Source organism: Eleutherodactylus coqui, chromosome 4 (assembly GCF_035609145.1).
Source record: "Eleutherodactylus coqui strain aEleCoq1 chromosome 4, aEleCoq1.hap1, whole genome shotgun sequence".
Classification (NCBI taxonomy): Eukaryota; Metazoa; Chordata; class Amphibia; order Anura; family Eleutherodactylidae; genus Eleutherodactylus; species Eleutherodactylus coqui.
The window spans coordinates 206,174,401-206,194,066 of record NC_089840.1 but is presented as its reverse complement, the minus strand read 5'-3'; the positions used below and the strand labels follow the sequence as shown (position 1 = coordinate 206,194,066).

The window sequence follows — 19,666 nt, the reverse complement described above, 5'->3', positions numbered from 1 at the left end:
AGCGCAGCAGCAGAACATAATAATACTGCACAGCTGCCTGTCCCACAGAAACGCAGCAGGCCCCCATTGCCCCTGTACCTCCCTGCCTAATGGCAAACATGACACTCGCGGAAGCGTGCGCCGTCATCAGAGACCGGCTGTGCGCTGCCAACATGGAGGGGCCTCCGGCAAAGAGATAGGATTGCGCAAACAAGGAACCCGCCCCAGCGCAAGGAGTGGCCCTGCGCCAGCATCGCCGGCCAGACACTCAAACCCCACGTGGCGGCAAACCAGATGCATAAAGCTACCGCCCCCCACGCTGCATGGCGGCAAGAACCACAGAGTGGTAAAAAAGATGGCCACAGCTCAGAAAATAAATAAATAAATAAATACAGCAACGCAGAAGACAGCCTTGGGGCAGAGGGAATAAGGGGCTACACCATCGCCGCGCTGATAGGGGGGTGAGGTGTGGCGAGACTATGGTGGATACTTACCTTCTGCTGAGGTAGAATGCCTTTTCAGCTCTAGCAGAGCTCTCCCCCACCATCGCCTGCCCTTGTATGTTGAAGGGATGCAGACCACTCAGGAGAAAAAAAAGGGGGGTGGGTGGGGGCCTTTATGGATAGTGGGTGACATGCAGGATAATCTCTGGATGTGCCTCCTTCCCTTCTGAGGGGACAGGGCAGACAACAGAAGGTTGGTCCCATTCTGTTTGCCCTCCTCGGTTAGGTTAACAGGGAGAGTCCTGCCTCCCAGTTAGCCCTTGTCCATCCGGAAAATGGAAAAATTAGCCCTTACGGGCGACCGTCCACTACCTGCCGATACTAAGCTAAAACTGAGTTAGCTGGATGCCTGCAGGTGGAATATAGCTAGTGGGAGGAGTTAACACTTTTTATGCTTAGTGTCGCCTCCTAGTGGCAGAAGCTATACCAAAGGTCAAAGCTGTATCCCCCAATGATACAGACAAGAAATAATGTATTTTATAGTGTGTTATGTATGTGGCAATACCAATTTTGTGTAATTTTTTGTTCTTTCATTTTTATTAAATTTAAAAGCCTTAAGGGGAAAAAGATTTTTACATTTTATTTAAAAACATTTAAATGCTATGGTTAGCAATGACTGCGATATATGCGGGCTTAGGTGAGCAAATCCTCATTATTTCAATCCTTTGTAAAAAAAAAATAACATGTGACAATCTGAGAGCAAATTTGCTCTGTGATTGATGGGCAGTGATAAAATGAACAAAAATGTATGTCACCCCCTTGGATAGGAGGATATACAAGAGAATCACAGATCTTTTCTGCTGCCTGCTGGTTTACCCTCCCCCTCAATTTGTCCCCAACACACACTGACTGAAACAACAGCAGTAAATTCAGTTTTCCCGACCCAACTTCAAACAGCTGCCAATCCAGTTCTGACATGCTTTGGGTGTCATTTCAACACCCAGGATCTTAGCTTTTAAGTGATGCCAAAAGCATGTTGGTAGCCCTAATAGAACAGGAGCTACAGCCGTTTAAGGTAGAACGAGTTCTGTTCATCCAAAACTAGAATGTCCTTTTTCTTCAGAACGAACAAAGCACATCCTAAACTGTTGGAGTTAACGGGTTAAATGGCTGAAATTGGAACTAGCTCTGATGGTGGCTGCTGCCGATGGATATCAGATGTTTAGAAATTGTCACCTAACGGGGATGGAGCAGGCTTGGCTTCAAGGCCAACCCCATATACCTCATGGTTTCAGTCAGTAGCAGAACAGATTCTCTGGTGAGCGGGCGGGCACAACTTTAGAGGAAGAGCTGAATGACCATTAAATTTCAAGCAGTCCATCTGATGGCCACACTAGACCAGCGGTTCTGAACCCATGGCATTTAGGTCATAAGTCCACGGTTTGCCCCCCACAGCCACGGAAGGAGGTCGCGATGTTCGCCACGGTGTTCAATGGGCCAGCGCTGCTGCTGCCAACCCTATTGGGAGCAAGGTGAAACCCCTGGATGTGACAACCTCACATCCATGCGGGGCTAGAGGTATCCGCTGCCGCAGCTGTCACAGCCGCGGCAGGGGATTACAATCTTCTCCGATTGCTTTCAATAGGGATGCTGCTGCCGCCACCGGCTGCATTGGAAGCAATGGGCGATATCGCAAAGAGAATGGACATGCTGCGATTTTTTTTTTTTCACTCAGCATCGCAGGAGTGAAAAATCACAAATGAGAATGAAGCCATTGAAATTCCTTGTTTCATAATCATGCATTTTCACTCACTTGCATTGCGAGAAAAATTGCCTGATTTTCTCGCCAGTGTGAATGCCCCCTAAAGGGGAATAGTTGGAGTGACTATTCCAAAACTTATTAAAAGGTGCACACCTCATAGTAAATGAATGGGTTGATGCACAAGTGACTTTTCACTCGGACTGATGGTCCAAATTTGAAAAATCGTATGAGTCTCATACGCAAATAGGAATGTGCAGTGTCTCCATGTGCTATGTGCTGTCCGATGCAAGTTGCACCAAAGAACCTTATAGTCATCCGAATCCGTGCAGAAATAAGCATCCGTTATATTTGGACACCGCAATGGATTTGCCTATGGACTAAACGCTTACTTCATCCTAAATTGCACTGTATGTAGCCAGATTAATGGACAACTGAGTAGCTGCAATAACTATAATCTGAAGAGTGACATTAACTGAGCACTGGCAACATGTGTCATTAAAGGACAATAAATGGCAGCACTAATCAATAATTAGGGAGTATTTATTAAGCACTGTATTGGGATATCAAGTAGGCAAAGTATGGTAGTATAAATTGAGAAAAGCGGTAAGCCTCCACAATGAATAACATGAACGCTCTCTTGTGTTGTTCTGTACACCTATTGTATTCCATCATGTGATTGTTTTATGCATGTATTTGCGCTACTGGCAACATCACAGTGTAATATGCTGCTAGCTGAGTACATCTGCTTCATATTGTGATGGACCATAGCTTTGGAGTAATTCCTCAGACTAGGGGAAAGTAGGATGAGAAAGGTGCACTTTGATAGATGAAACACAGAGATCATTTAGTAAGAGATCGGGCTGCTGGGCCAGCCATCTGAACTGGTCAGTAACTTTCTTCTGTACTGACATTTAACTACTTCTATTGCGATCTACATACCACCTGTTTCCAATACAGTAGTCCATCTCCCAGCCTATGCTCCGGTTTAATTAAACATCTGCAACTTTTATCAGGTATTCTCTTGTGATTCTGTTTGCTTACCTGTCAGAAAGGGCTTTATAGTACCCAACTGCAGCAAAATTATAATTCTGCCAGGCTAAAATAATGGAAATTTACCTTTGGCTCCAGAATAAGTTCGATTCTTTCATTGACTTCTTCATCTTCAGAATCAGAGTTTCCTGCCTTAATATCAAGTTGTTCAAATGCAGTTTCCAGAACTTGCAATCCATAATTTACAGCCTCCTGGATTTTGGGGATTAGTTCTACTTCCTTCTGTTCTCTGGTTTTCTCCTTTAAAAGAAAAAAAAGTTATCAACTGAAATGAACAAAACAAGAACGAAGTGTGCAAGTCTTCAGAGCTCTGTGTTACGTCCAACAGCTCCTATCTGTATTTTTGGTCGCTTCTTCTCAATGAACCAATGCGATGGCTGTGATTGGTTCTTGAAGCGCTGCATGAATTGGTTCTCGAGTGCCGCGGCTTAGCCAATCAGAGACATCGCTTGCTGGAGGCTGGGTTTATGAACCCAGTTACCAGCAAGCAATTTTCTGTCAGCGGCTGAGGACTGAAGGAAGAGCACCGGAGCTCCAGAGACCAACGGGAGGGACCCAGATGGCGCCTGCTAGGCAAGTATGATTAGACATCCCCTGAAAATAAGACCCCCATGCCTCTTTTAGGGCAAAATTAATATAAAGGACAGGGTCTTATTTTCGGAGAAACACGGTATAATAAGGACACACTGAAGTGGACATCTACCTGTTCTGGTTTCTCTCCTGCTTCAGATTTTACAACATGTTCCTCCACTTCTTCATCGTACACCCTCTGAAAAAGATGTTTCTTGTTACAATTACATTACAGTTAATCTAAAGAAAATGGCAGCAGTTGCCATCAGCAATCAGCGGTATGTACGGGCAGCAGTGCAGAGGAGAAAGAGAACTGCTTTCCTCCCCTACTATAGAGCGGACCTGGCCGGCAGCTGTGTAGTAAGGACGTGTGATCTTTATCACACAGCTGCCATCCAGGTCCAAATTTCATCACGTTTACTTTATAAGATGCACTGCCCCCCCCCCTACTTTGGGGGAAAAATGATGCGTCTTATAGAGCAAAAAATCCAGTATATGTATTGTAGAACTGAATGCTGTGTAGTTTCACCCACATTCTCTATAAACTGAGTATTGGATAACATGAGGAAGTCATTAAAGATGTTGTGCAGCCGGCACTCTGTGCTCTTTGCTTCATGAACAAGTCCATCCAGCTGCTTCTCAATCTCATGCGTTCTAGAGATGGTCTGGTGGGAGAACTCTTGGAGGAAATTCAGGAGCTAAAGCAATAAAGAACAAATAATAAAAGAAATTAATATACTGATAGTGCAGCAATAGATCAGATACAAGACGCTGCAGGTTACAGAACCACAATGGGAAGATACTTCACATATATAAAAGAGATCCACATCTGCAGCAATACCCTAATATATACTATTAGAAGCCAAAGTGATATGCAAATAAGGGAGATGGAATAATACCTCCACAGCGCCACCTATTGGAAGGCAGCATTCCTGCAAGTACCAATGACTGGGAATTGAAAGCCAAGCTAGAATCCATACACAGACAGCTGTTTCGGGGGGCTTGCCGCTCATCAGTGTGCAGTAGGTTTCTGGCTTGGGTAGCCGAAGTGAAAGACAGTGAAGAAATATGCCTGTATGGCCTTTAGAGTCTAACTGCAGAGTGGGACCAAGGTAATGTGCAAATGGCCATCAAGACAGCCGAGCCGCTCTCCGTCTCCACAATGCAAGTGCTGTAAATGTAATAATGTATAGGAGAAACACCTTAAGAAAAAAATCTTCACTTTAACCCCTCTTCCCGGTGTGAACAGTACATGTCCTCCCCTGCCAGTTGGGCTGTTTGGAGCGGGTTCAGAAAGCATGGCCACTACAAATCTGACAGTAGCATTTAAATGCCCTAATTGGTGTTTGGAGATCCCAAATGGCTCTGCGCAATGTGATCATGCGGTATTGTTCGCTGGTCATGGCAGCTCGGGGCCTTTTGAAGGGCCTCCGGGGCTGTCATGAATGAATGCCTATCAAGGTGTGTCTGTAGCACACCTTTATAGACTGCCTATCAGAATGTGGTATAATGCAATACTAGGATTTTTCATTATACTGTATGAGGGAGCAATCAAACAATCGCAAGTTTAAGACCTCTATGGGATTAACAAAAATGTAAGAAAAAGCAAAAAAAAAAGTCTTATTAAATAATATTAGAAAAAAACGTAAAAGGTTAAAAAAAAACAAAACAAACAAAAAAAAAACACAACACACAAACGCTTTTTCCAGTCGTCTCATGAAAACAAAACAATTTTAACTTTCAGATTTCCACATCCGCAAAAATCCAGACTACTAAAATATCACATTATTAGGCTGGGTTCACATGGGGCCTAATTGCCGTGGAATTTCTGTGCAAACTTTCTGTACAGAAAATCCGCCTGAACTTTAATCCCAGGATTAGCCAGCAAAGTGGATGAGATTTGCAAAGATCTTGTCCATGCGCTGCGGCCAAGCCGCGCTGAAATTGACATTCCGCGCGGAATTCAAAGACGCGGCATATCAATTCTTTCCGTTTCCGCGGTAGCCTCTCTCCTCTCAATGGGGAGAGACGGCCGCGGCGGCATCAGGCAGCGAAGCCGCTCCAAAACCCACGGCGAAAGGCCCTCCGTCCACGGCATCTTCGCCGCCCAGGAGCAGGACCCGGCAGATGGATCTCCGCTGTCAGCCTATCTGACAGATAGGTTGACTGCGGAGAATCGTGGCAATTCACAGCATGCTGCGAATGGAGAATCGTAATGATTCTCCGCTTGTCGACACGGGGCCGGTGCTTTCCATAGCAATGCTTTGGAAAGCTTCAGATGGCGTGATTCACCGCTGGCGGAATCAAGCGCGTGGACAGGGAGCCTTAAGCTGAATTTTCCCTGTGGAAATTTTGCAGTATTTCTGCAGGGGAAATTCCGCGGGGTTTCAGTCCCGTGTGAACCCAGCCTTAATCCCACACGATGAACTGTGTGGGAGAGAGGAAAAAAAAACAACACAAATGCTGAATTTTTATCACCTTGTATCCAAGAAAAAATGAATAAAAAGCTATCCAAAAGTTATATGTACCCCAAAAATAGCATTAATAAAAAACTACAGTCACTGCGCAAAGTCTTCACACAACCCAATTAACAAAAAAAAAAAAAAAAAAGGGTTATCAGGATCGAAAAAAAAAAAATATATATGTAAGTCCTCCTGCATTGAAAGAATATACATAGATTTGGTCTGGCTGTAAGCGTGCTGATCCACAGAATAGAGTTAACATATTTTCACTGTCTCATCAGTGCCGTAAAAGCAAACACCCGCCACAAAATTGCGCAGTTGCATTTACCCCCATTTTTAAAAGTTTTTCAGTACATAATATAACAAAACTAAATGGTACCATTCAAAAACAGCTCGGCCCGCAAAGTACAAGTAGCCATGTATCCAGAAAAATAAAAGGTATTTTTTGAAAGCGTGGAGGAAACAAATGAAAAAAACTAAAAAAAAAAAAAAAAAACCCGCACAGGAGCGAGAATACAAATGGTACTCGGAAATCTAAAGTTAAATTGAGAAAACAATACCGAAAATAGCAGAAGAGAGGAAAACGTGGGGGTACCCAAATCCCAAAATGAAAAATGAAGAGTTGCACCTGGGCTTCTTCCAGCGTTGGGGTATATTTGGTCGATTTTTTTTTGATCCAAGGAAAAAAAAAAAAAAAAAAAAAAGGGAGGCAGCGATTTTTTTAAAGTGCTTTAAAAAAAAGAAAAAAAAACAAAACACATCACATGCAAAGCTCACAGAAATCGAATGTGAAAAATCACTAAAGACACTGGAAAATTACATGAAAGATATTGCACCACAAAAAAAAAAAAATAAAAAAATAATTCTTTTTCAGAACCCAAGAAAAAGATTTCCTGTGTGAATATACCCGTAGGGCTCATTAGTATGAGCGTATTTACGCAGCATATAACGCACACACATTTTGTGCATGTAACCCATAGTGAACAGAAGCAGTTGATTTCAATGGGTTTGTTCACATGAGCAGATTTTTTACATGTGATGCACAACTGCGTAAAAGAACGCGCAGCGTGACCTACCCTGGTGCACATTTGCGCACCATAAGAGCCCATTGAAATTAACGGGCGTGCATAAAGGCGCGCAACAGACACCGAAAACCTGCGCATATATCAGTATGAATATTTTTGTGTATTTTTTGTGTGCACAAACAAGTGCACATCGGAGGGCGAAACCCGCAGTCATAGGCGCATTCTGGCAACGAAACACCTGGCATATTAGTCCAGCTGAAACGCGTTATGCCGTGTGGGGGGCGCACCGGCGCGGTCTGTCTGCACGTATGTGCTGTAATACGGTGGAGCGTCCCAGCGCGACCCAAATTCAGAGGGATTTATAATGGCAGCACTGAGCATCAAGAAGCCCCGCAGTCAGGTGGGGTGACTCGCCCGGATTAAGGACGCGTAAACATGGTGGGAGTGCGCTGGCGTGTCATCGGCTTCCAACTAATGACATTTATCCCCCTTCCACAAAGCTGAGGATAATTGCTGGAATCCCGTGAAATAAGCCCACTGAACGCCCCATGGAAATGGCGCAGCGCTGCCTGTGCGACTCACTAAGCTTCTTCTACCCCATGATAGCAGGAAAGCCCTCTTTATTGGAGGGAGAGTCACTATAAGGAGGGTCCAGCGGGCCACAAATATGGAAGGTCACTGCTGGCTCTAATAAGCCTCATACAGAAGCAGCGCCATCACCCATAGCAACCAACACCCGGCCGTCATCCATGGCAACCAACACCCCCTCCGTGGGTGACGTCACGCCCCCTCACCCCAGCATCAGCCGCTAGAGACCAGTTCTGGCTGCTCCTGCCGATCTCCTCCAGGGACCACGGCCTCTCCCACACCGGCTCCTCCGGCCCGTCGCTCACAGGCCCGTTCATGGCTCCCGGTTCCCACCGCACAGTACACGGAGAGAGGCGGACGCGGGTTACATCACCGAGTCTCCGGTCCCCGAGGGCGCCATATTAGAGCAGGGCTCAGGTGACTGGCGTCATGTGACCGGGAGCACGTGACACGTGACCTGCAGGCGGCGGCGGGATGTCAGCGCTCATTGGCTTCCATGCAGTGATGCTCCCGGCGCCGCTATAGCTAGCGGGATGATAACCTTGTGCTAGCAGTATCAGTCCCGGCCACCATCAGAGGAGCAGCTGAAGGCTCAGCATGGTTGGCTTCCTTAACCCCTAATGACATGGTATAAATCAGGACAGCGCTCCAAGAGGTCCCAAAATGCAATTAAAAACCAAATCGAGAGAAAAGAAAATGGGTATGACTTACCCGGTGTATAGTGGAGCCCTGTGGGAAGGGTCTGCACTAACACCCCATCCCTTGGACGAAACGCGTTGTACATTAAAGGAGTTTGTTTAACCATCGCTGGCCGGGAGTCAATATTCCAAAAGAGTGCGGATCCACTTTTTCTTTCTTCCATTACCCTTAAGGGCTCATGTCCACGGGCAAAATGAGATTTAAAATCCGCAGTGGATCTCCCGCGCGCGGATCCGCACCCCATAGGGATGCATTGACCACCCGCGGGTAGATAAATACCCGCGGATCGTCAATAAAAGTGATTTTAAAAAAAATGGAGCATGAAAAAATCTGGACCATGCTCCATTTTCGTGCGGGTCTCCTGCGGGGACGGCTCCCGTGGGCTTCTATTGAAGCCTATGGAAGCTGTCCGGATCCGCGGGAGACCTAAAATAGGAATTTAAAGCATTTACTCACCCGCAGCGGGCCGCGAAGCTCTGCTCTTCCTTACGGCCGCATCTCCCTTGCTTCGGCTCGGCGGATGTGCCCCGGCGCATGCGCGCGGCACGTCGACGACGTGCCGCCGGCGTCAGGAATTCATCCGCCGGCCGAAAATGAAGATCCGGCCGTGAGGAAGAGCAGAGCTTCGCCGCCCGCTACGGATAGGTAAATGCTTTTAAATTGCTATTTTCAGCGCTCATGTCCGCGGGGCAGGAGGGACCCGCTGCAGATTCTCCATGTAGAATCTGCAGCGGATCTGATTTTCCCCGTGGACATGAGGCCTAAGGCCTCATGTCCACGGGCAAAAGAAGAATTAAAATCCGCAGTGGATTTTAACTCTTCTCCCGCACGCGGATCTGCACCCCATAGGGATGCATTGACCACCCGCGGGTAGATAAATACCCGCGGATGGTCAATAAAAGTGATTTAAAAAAAATGGAGCATGAAAAAAAATGTGACATGCTCCATTTAGGTGCGGGTCTCCCGCAGGGACGGCTCCCGCGGGCTTCTATTGAAGCCTATGGAAGCCGTCCAGATCCGCGGGAGACCTAAAATAAGAATAATTTACCCGCAGCGGACCGGGCACGTCTTCTCTTCTTCACAGCCGGATCTTTCTTGCTTCGGCTCGGCGGATGTGCCTGGCGCATGCGCGCGGCGTGCCAAGTTCATCTGCCGGCCGAAGAAAGAAGATCTGGCCGTGAGGAAGAGAAGACGTGCCTGGCCCGCTGCGGGTAGGTTGATTCTTCTTTTCAGCGCTCATGTCCGTGGGGCAGGAGGGACCCGCTGCAGATTCTCCATGTATGATCCGTAGCGGGCCTGATTTTCCCCGTGGACATGAGGCCTAATGACACGGCCTATTTTGGGCTTAAGAACACAACGATTTTTGACGTATTTTCATATCTGTTTTTCAAAAGCCATAATTTTTTTACTGACGCGGCCGTATAAGGGCTTGTTTTTTTTTGCGTGGCGAACTGTAGTTTTTATTGGTGCCATTATTGAGTGCATAACACTATATTGAAAAACTTTTAATAATTTTTTTATGATAGCAGGGAGAGAAAACGCATCAATTCTGCCACAGATTTTTTCTTACAGCGTTAATCATGCAGCGTAAATGACACAATCCATTTTTTCTGCGGGTCGGTAAGATTACAACGATATCAAAATTCTTATATTTCTTTTATGTATTTTCACTAGAGATGAGTGAACGTACTCGGTAAGGCCGATTTCGCAATCGAACACCGCGATTTTCGAGTACTTCACTACTCGGGTGAAAAGTATTGGGGGGCGCCGTGGGTGAGCGGGGGGTTGCAGAGGGGAGTGGGGGGGAGAGGGAGAGAGAGAGAGCTCCCACCTGTTTCGCGCTGCTACCCTCCGCTCCACCACGCCACACCCCGCCCCCCGGCGACCCCCGAATCTTTTCACCCGAGTAGTAAAGTACTCGAAAATCGCGGTGCTCGATTGCGAAATCGGCCTTACCGAGTACGTTCGCTCATCTCTAATTTTCACGTTTCTGCAATAAAAACCCTTTATTTGCAATCCCCCCCCCCTCTAAATCGCTGCATTAAAAGTCTCACAACTTTTTTATTTTTCCATGGACGGAGGTCCGTGAGTGCTTATTTTTTGTGAGACAAGCTGTAGTTTTTATTGGTACCATTTTGGGGTGTATACAGCTTTTTTGATCACTTTGATTGCATTTTTTGGGAGGCAAAATGAAAAAAAATAAGCATTTTGCCTCATTCTTGTTAGTTTTTTTTAACGCTTTTTGGCGTTCAGGATAAAAAGCGTGTTTAACCTATTGTCTGCGTCGTTACGGACACAACGATACCAAATATGTGGGATTTTAATAAAATATATGCTAATATGGGGAAAATGCACACAAAATAGTGTTATTTTATTTTTTTTACATTACTTTTATCTTTCTTTTTTTTTACAGTATGTCCCTGTAGGGGGACTTGTACAATCACACTTATGATAAGGCATTTCAGGAAGTCTGTCCTGCAAAGCCTTACTGCTTGTATTAGTGATCACAGGCACTGGCAATGCAGGACGCCTCTATCTGACGTCCTTTGTGTTGGATGTAGTTTTGCTCGAGGCACTAATGAACTTATAAACAAGTTCTAGAAACTTTTGGAAAGTGTCAGGTGACTCTGTGTCACCAATAAGTTTTGCTCCTGGCAAAATGACTCTCAGAAACAGTGGGGTCTTCGGCCCCTTCTCCACATGCGTTTGTTCATCACGTTGGACGCAGGCTCTGTACGCTTGCGTCTAACGCGATGGCTGGGGGCAATGCTTTCTAAATGAAAGCATTTCTACATGCAGATGGAGGGCTGTGCTGAACGCACGAAGGTCGGGTCCAGAAAAGGAGACGCAACATGTCGTGTGTTCAGCATCTAACATTTTCAAAGATGGTGAAATTCTGTCTGCTCGAAGGAGCATTGTGAAGGGAGAGCATGCAAGCAAATTAATATTTCTTGGCTCATTAATAACGATCATTGGGGCCAATGATAAAAAACTTCTCATGTACCTAATGTTAATTCTATGTTTGATCTGTAATTTTTTATTTTCATTTGTAACTGTAATATATTTTCATGTTAATAACAGTTATAGGTTAATAATAAATTTAACAGTTTAACGTTTTAAAAGAAAACTATAATTTTTTTATTGATTGTGTTGCTTTATTAACCCTCGACCTGTTTTATTTTTATACACTATTTAAAAAAGTCGAAATATGGATAGTTTTCCACCGATATTTTACAATAATTAATAGTTTGTTCCCCAATAGTCGATACTATTGACTATCGACATTTTTGTGTTGATGTCCCAACCTTATTCCAGATCGAAGGGACTATAGGAGCCTCGCACTACTTTTCCCTAAAACTGCTACCATCTAGTGGTGAAACATAGAATTGCATCTGTATTCAAAATCCCCCAAGAGTACTGCTGAGATCTAGTGGCAAACCTTGGCACTACATCCACAACCTATCTTTCTGAAGTTACTGACGCCATCTAGTGGCAAGTGCTGATAGCTCACCCTGCCATAACCTATACATATATACAGCAGCCTTAACATAGTGACTTTTGCAAACAGTGTTTTTTGAAAAACATTGCAATCGGCAGAATCAGTCTGGCTCCTCGTACTATCTGCCCAGCTCAACTCTTAAAACCTAGACATATGCAGCAGACCCACTAGGAACCCCTACTAAGTCAAAAGGGCACATACATGGACACAATGTTTTTCTCTCATCCGTGACCTGTGCTCCACACCTGTCCTGGTAATTTTGATGGGAACCAGGTCGATGCCACACCACTATGCCAAAGAGAATTAGCAAACAGAACAAATCACGACCTTCTACTTCCCGGAGCACGCTTCCAGAACTATTCTCAATTCCTCAACCCAACCACGCCAAACTGGAAAGGCCACAGCTCCAGGCTTCAGATATGGACAACCCAACATCACTATCACTAGGAGACCAATCTGCCCCCCCCCCCCCACCGCTAACATCAGAAGATTCCTCACTATCTGCCTCCGATACAGCGTTCTTTCTACGTATTCAACACTTATTTAAAGCTGAGCTACAATCCACGCCTCGCGATATTAATAGCCAGATTCATGATCTAGGGCAACGCACTGCGGACCTGGAACACAAGACAGATGACACCATAGAAGCCCTGAGTCAGGAACGAGTTAAAGGCGAAGATGTCTCTGAGCGGATAGAAGCTTTGGAATTGAAATGTGAAGACCTGGAAAATAGAAGTAGGCGAGCAAATATCCAAACCAGAGGTATGCCAGAGGCAATCACCAACATCCGTGAAGCTACAACTAATTTATTCTCTGTGCTGCTACCACAAGTAATATATGGGATCTGGTAGGGGGTGTTGTTGGTGTTCTAGACAATAGTCTAGTACAGGGTGTTGTTAGTGTTGGTGTTCTATACTACAGTCTATTGACAGTTACTCATTTACTGTCTTTTTGTCAGACTTATCTGAGGAATCCAGGTTCTTCATGTAAAGGAAATCATCCGCAGGTAATTACATTTTAAAGGGGTTTTCCAGTGAAATACTTATGATGACCTATCATTGGAATAGGTCATCAATAGTTGATTGTTTAGGTCCGCTGCTCAGGACCCCGACCGATCAGCTGTGTGGGAGCATGCTGTCAGCGCTGCAGTAACAGAGAGGTCGGATCGGAAGCCTCTATGCCAACCTCTGTGTTGTGGCCGACGCTTGTACTTGCAAGCACGGCTCTCATTGAAATCAATGGGAGCCATGCCTGCAGTTACAAGCGTCATCCACTACATGGGAGGTCGGCGCAGAGACCTCCACTCCAAATACACAGAGGTCGGAGCAAAAGCCTCTACGCCGACCTCCTTATAGTGGCCAGTGCTTGTAACTTCAGGCACAGCTCCCATTGATTTCAATGAGAGCCGGCCACTACACGGAGTTCGGTTCAGAGGCTGCTGCTCTGACCTCTGTGTTATTGCGGCGCTGACAGCATGCGCTCACTCAGCTGATCGTTCGGGGTCCCAAGCGACAGGCCCTGGCCGATCAACTATTGATGACCTATCCTGATAGTATTTCACTGAAAAAACGCTTTGTTTTTTTTAAGTATCTCAAAATCAGATATTTGCAGGATGAACTTGGTAAACAAGATTGCAATCAAGCCCGAGAACATCCTGGTAGCTGAAATGGGACACATCAAGATTTCTGACATTGGACTTAGCATTGATAACATCCATGGAGGCCAAACAGCGACTGGATACGTTGGAACTGCAGACTACATGGTACCGGAGGTGAGAAGAAGAGAGTTTTTTCTTGTTTTTTACAAAGTAATTGTATTAGTTATCCAGGAGCAAATACATGATTCTACATATGACTATTAGTTCCCATTAACACAATGTAATTTCACTACGAATTTAGGTATGGATTTTGCAGCCACATTCCCAGTGACATCCTCACCATTTTAGCATTCTAGTGAATTCTATAGAAATAGTTGATATGATGTGGATTTTCCACAAGCGGATATCGCAATCTGCAATGTGGAAAGAAAGATTGGCCTGCCAATTCTTGACGGGGTTTCCTCATGGAATCCATGCAGAAACCGTGCCTGGAAGCTGTACATGGATTTTTCCCATTGACTGGAGCTAAATTCACATACAAATCTATGTGAAAATCTGCAGCTGAATTCTGAGGCTCAGCCGTGGATTTTTGCCATGGATTAAAGTGACAGATCCATGTGAAAAGAATACAACTTGAATCTGACACTTCAAAGGCCATGTGAATGAGGCTTTACAGTTCCATTGGAGTGAATAGGACACTGACAAAAGAGATTGTAAAATCTACAAGCCAGACAACAAAGGTGCACGGGGCTCAGAGGAGTGATTGGTAAATTACAGGGTAGATACCCCCATCCATCACGTCATTGGGATTTGCAAAGGGTAACATTCTCATTGCATCGTACAATTCTGGCTGACCATTTGTTCTCTTTTTCATGGTAGATTATAGCTAGAGAGGAGTACAACGCCGGAGTCGATTGGTTTTCCTTTGGAGTCATCCTAAAAGAAATGGTCACCGATGAGTGTGCCTACCATCAGACCATCGATGATGTGTCCTCAAGGATCTTGTTAAACAGGTCAGTAGACTTCCTGGTACTATGGTTTATACATGTTCTAGTAGTCATCAGTGACAGTAGATGGACTGGAGGCTGCTTTACACATCCTGCTATATTCCAGTGCTCCGAGGATGACTATGAAAATGTTGTATTGTCTCTACTGCCTAAAGTCTTGGGTTTTCTTTGTTTTTAGCTTCTTCAGAAAGATCCAGCCCGACGACTTGGAGTCAACGGTGACATCAGGAAGCACAAGTTCTTTCGGGGTATCGACTGGGTCCAAGTGGAAGTGTAAGATGGTCCATGTGAAGGCATGGGAGGAAATTCATTCACTCATGCAAACGAATATTCGCACGTGTGAATGTTCACACAAAAGATCATTCTCACTTGCAAAGCTCCATCCCATTCCCTAAGTCCAAGAAACTTTGGCGCCATTAGCACCTAGTCTATAAGCCTCTGACTTGCATCACTACAGGAAGAGGCAGAGAGGAGCAGTAGCAGCAGCATTTTGTGCCATTGCAGCATCACAGGGCGAGACGGCAGCCAACTGAAAACTGTTACCAAAGCGTTGTTCCCATGTTGAAGGGCAGTGCAGGTGAGATGAGGAAACGGCCTGGTGACCGGAGCCAAAAGACTCAGACTGTGTGAAACGAGAAGGAGCATCCATTTCTACAGGGACTTGGTCCCAAAGCAGATGACAACGAAATGCATCGGGAACGACGAAAGCTGCCAGATGTGAGACTGGTCTCAAATGACTAAGTGACAGAGGACAGTTTTTTTTTTTTTTTTTAAACCAACATCTAGCACATGCCTATGATCATTTCACCATTACCGGTATTTGATTTCCTCCCATTTATGAACGCACTGTCATGTGTGATGGGGAAAAGGCGCGAGCTGGACGGCTATTAAGGAATGGAGGAGGCCAGGACTTTTTTTTTTGCAGTGATTAATAGTTTGCATATATATTAGTGCAGAACAAGCCCTTGTTCGAGAGATTTTCCTTTATCAGCTTGGAAACTCTTGGAGGCCGGAACTTTTTTCTTTTTTAATTATAAATATCACTTGTTGGTTTTTCGGTGTTTTTGGTTAGAGATGGAACTTTGTTGTCAATGATATGGAATATTGTTACTGTTAGAATATGAATAAAGCTGTGACCAATCCCACAGTGATGGTGTCTGATTATTTCTTCACTATGGAAAGTTATATATGGTATGGTCTACAAGTTGGATCTCTTTTTTGAGTAGTTCATGTTTTCACAGCTATTGCACAGGCAGGTAAGGTAGGACAGTATATACAATAAAATCAGACATTGGAACCATGACTGCTGAAGTCTGCGGTTGGTTGAGCAGTCATGTCCACAGTGATCGACACATAAGAGCTACTAGCTCCTGTCGAATTCGGAATGACTATGACTCCTGCGCTGAACCAAGGGCCATTTAGGATGAGTACTGCTTATTTCTTTATTTTACAACATTCTATATAAATCAAATATCTTTTTGGAGTCCCTAAAAAAACCTCTTTAAACCCCATGGTAAATGATGACATTTGGATTAGGAAATTGTCCTTGCAGAAAGTAAACAATTCTTTTCACAAAGAAAATAAAAATTTACTCAACAGGCACCAAAAGAGAGCTTTTCGAAATAGCAAATTCCGAGTTCAATAACCCCAGTAATGTTCTGCAAACAGAAGTCAGACCAGTGAAGCCATGTGTCCTTTTCATATGGAACAAACTCTTCAATTCTTTTTGGTTGCCTCATGACTTCCGCTGCGACTTTACTCTTCATGTTTTTGTTTCTTCTTTTGTCAATGACATTTATTTACAAGGACGAGTGTGATGTAGGTTTGTGAAAAACTGACGGTTTCACCTATGATTTCCTGTGCAAGTTGTGTCCACCTCGCAATTGAACAAAACTGGCACGGAAAAATTACCTGTGCAAATGCGGACATCCAGGACTGGGGTTAGGGGGTGCAAACTGCGAAATTGCCCATGGCCCCCGTCCCCAAAAGGGCCCCATGCCTTCAGTGCCGTTACTTCTATTCAGCAGTGCCACTGGCCAAATTTGCAAAACTGTACAGTGGGTTCACTCACTATGCTGGCACTATGGAGCTTGAGTCCAATTCCTTCCTCCGTGACGTGCGGTGCTGTGCATCTCCCCCATCCCCTCCACTCTGTTTCCTCTTCACTGAAGCGCCAGAGTGCAGGAGACAAGGAGGATCGAAAACGCACAACACGGAGGAAGGAATTGGACACAAGCTTTTAGTAACAGCCCAGTGAGGACTCCAGAGGTAGAGTCAGACGTGTAAACCTGTGGGGGCACTTTAAACTTGTGGAGTCACTAAAGTTGTGGGAGTACTTTAACCACCTATACGTTTTTTAACGTTGGTCATTAAGGGGCCTTAATCTGATGCAAGCACCTTTTTACAGCACTGGCATGGGTCTTCTGTGCCAGGAGGAGTGGGTGCTCATTGGTCTGATGACAATCGATCACCTGCTCCAACAGCGAGGACTGGAGAAACCACTGATCACCACTGTAAACCCTTCACATGCCGGCCAATTTTTGATTAAATAAAAATGCTTGGGTACTTTGAATGCGGCAATAGAAAAAAATCTAAATAAATAAATATGTGGGCATGGAGGCTCTAGTACCCTCTTGGGCTGCCTCTAGCTTGGATACAAGATACCCACGGGCATGGATGCTCTATTACCCTGTTGGCTGGCCTCAAGCTTGGATACAAGATGTGATACAGGCACCATGGAGGCTCTAGTACCCTGTTGGGCCACTTCTTGCTTAGATGAAAGATGTTATATGGGTGGGCATGGAGGCACACAGGTTCTGTCTGCTATCCTGCAGCATTTTGCTTCATATTTCCTGTAACAGAGCCTCTAGATCGTGGAAACTCATAGGCTGTCGAAGTTGTTGTCTTAGATGGTCCAATACACTATTGCTGATAAATCTGGTGACCAGGCATCCACGGAAGTATGACAATATTCTGGAGACATTCCTGTGACCCCCTTGTGTGTGCGCCGGAGCATTATTCTTCAAGAAAATGACTCCTGGAAGCCGCCATGAGAGGAACACATGTGGCTGCAGGATGTCCTGAACATATCACTGTCATTGTCCCTCATACCTCTACTAGGGGTGACCGACTGTCGTATGCAATGGCCTCCCAGACCATCACACCAGCAGTGGGCACAGTGTCCACAGCAAAGGCAGGATTGAGGCGCTGACTCCTAGGTCTCCAGACACGAACACGGCCATCATCAGTGCCCAAAATAAACCTGGATCCATCACTGAAGACAATCCGGTTCCATTCCATAGCAGTCCAGTTTCGTCATTCACGACATCATTGCAAACTGAGGTGACAGTAGGTAGGTTTTAAAGGCCATACATGTAATGGGCATCATGAGACAAAATGTCCTTCAGCCAAGCACCTGGAAATGGTTCTACCAAACAAGGGGCCTGTGACGATGGCGCCACCTGTCTCTGGATGGCGGACAATGAAACAGTTGAAGTTGCTTGTGCTTGTCGGACAATCAGGTGCTCCTCTTTACTGATGGTCTGTTGGGGCTTTCTGAGCCTGGTCACCTTGTGTGCCCTCATGCATCCACTAGTCCCAACACCTCCTAACAGTCTGGTCAGAAAGGCCCAGATGTCGGACAATTAATCACTACGACCATCCAGCGTCTCATTCCAATAATGCGCCCCTCTCAGACTCTGGTAACGGGGTGACATCTCTTCTCTGCATCGTAGAGGCGTCTAGTCGTCAACAAGCTCTACACAAGGAGCCTCTGAGAGCCTTTTTATAGGCCATGGGGGGATCGACGTATAGTGCCTCAGGTGACAAGACCGTTCAACTAATCTTACCACAACTGTCGTCATTTGTATATCTGCCTGGGATGTAACTGCATGCCGAGTTTTGCAGCAAAACAACAACTTCTTCTAAGGGTGGATTTTTTTACAGTGAGTGTACCAATGATTGTATATAAGCTGTTTCTTACATCATGTCTTCTCTTTATTTGAAGTTGAAACTTTTAAAATAAAAACAGTAGTAAGTAAAAGATTGCTAGACCATTATACAGAACAAACACTTTTACCTCTTCTATCACCCCTATTTCCTCATGGATTGTAAGCTCTTGTGTACAGGGCCCTCACTGCTATTGTTCATTAGTTTAATACAGTGTTGTCTGCAATGTGTGATTTGTTCTGTACGGGTACCTTCTGATTCGTAAAATGCTGGAGGACATGCTGCATTCTATAAAGATTAGCATTATTACTGCAGAATATAATCACAGATAGCAGTACAGTAGATATATTGCATAATGTACATATCAGTACACCATGTAGTACAGCTAGAGAGCAGTATACACTATGTTGACAAAAATATTGGGACCCCCCACTAATCGTGCTGTCTGGCAAAATGGGGTATGCGGATGTATGAGCATTAGGTATAAGGGAAAGTATCACACAAGCCAATTCAGAAACTACCAGAATGCCACCAGGTGTAGAGTTAATAGACTTCCAATGGGGTATATTGGTGGATGTCACCTGAGCAACCAATCATAGGTCAGTGATGACTAGAGATGAGCGAACGTACTCGGTAAGGGCGATTTCGCAATCGAGCACCGTGATTTTTGAGTACTTCACTACTCGGGTGAAAAGTACTCGGGTGCGCTGTGGGTGAGCGGGGGGTTGCAGCGGGGAGTGGGGGGGGGAGAGGGAGAGAGAGAGAGGGCTCCCCCCTATTCCCCGCTGCTACCCCCCACTCCCCTCTGCAGCCCCCCGCCCCACAGCGCACCCGAGTACTTTTCACCCGAGTAGTGAAGTACTCGAAAATCGCGGTGCTCAATTGCGAAATCGCCCTTACCGAGTACGTTCGCTCATCTCTAGTGATGACGAAACTGCCACCTTATTTATAGCTAAGTGCCAACACGTCAGGAGGCGGGGCTTATCACAACGTATGATTTTACCTCCGCCATTATAAAAAGGACAGGGCCACTTCAA

At 45.3% G+C, this 19,666-nt stretch overlaps 2 protein-coding genes across 4 annotated transcripts in view; one reads left to right on the top strand and one right to left on the bottom strand.

Moving 5' to 3' along the window:
• The window catches only part of LOC136625961 (WASH complex subunit 2C-like), a 108,209-nt gene that overhangs the window by 52,050 nt on the left and 36,493 nt on the right, over nt 1-19,666 (bottom strand). For 2 of the 3 annotated variants that reach the window (XM_066600595.1, XM_066600596.1), the window contains exons 1-4: nt 8,086-8,310; nt 4,338-4,502; nt 3,938-4,003; nt 3,301-3,474 (exon numbers count right to left, since the gene is read on the bottom strand). In XM_066600595.1, the coding sequence (XP_066456692.1) occupies nt 3,301-3,474; nt 3,938-4,003; nt 4,338-4,502; nt 8,086-8,196 (516 nt within the window). In that variant the 5' untranslated portion in view covers nt 8,197-8,310. Of the gene's footprint in view, nt 1-3,300; nt 3,475-3,937; nt 4,004-4,337; nt 4,503-8,085; nt 8,311-19,666 lie in introns of those variants that run through there. The other variant, XM_066600597.1, reaches the window with a different exon arrangement.
• On the top strand, nt 12,895-15,423 carry LOC136624841 (ribosomal protein S6 kinase beta-1-like). Its single transcript, XM_066598775.1, has 4 exons — nt 12,895-13,083; nt 13,689-13,848; nt 14,554-14,687; nt 14,860-15,423. The coding sequence occupies exons 2-4, from the start codon at nt 13,690-13,692 to the stop codon at nt 15,074-15,076; spliced, it is 510 nt and encodes a 169-aa protein (XP_066454872.1). The 5' UTR covers nt 12,895-13,083; nt 13,689; the 3' UTR covers nt 15,077-15,423.

Coding starts and splice junctions, on each gene's coding strand:
- LOC136624841 (XM_066598775.1), top strand. CDS start 13,690: ATGAACTTGGTAAACAAGATTGCAATCAAGCCCGAGAACATCCTGGTA. Junction 13,849..14,553: donor CAGACTACATGGTACCGGAG/GTGAGAAGAAGA, acceptor TTTTCATGGTAG/ATTATAGCTAGAGAGGAGTA. Junction 14,688..14,859: donor TCAAGGATCTTGTTAAACAG/GTCAGTAGACTT, acceptor CTTTGTTTTTAG/CTTCTTCAGAAAGATCCAGC.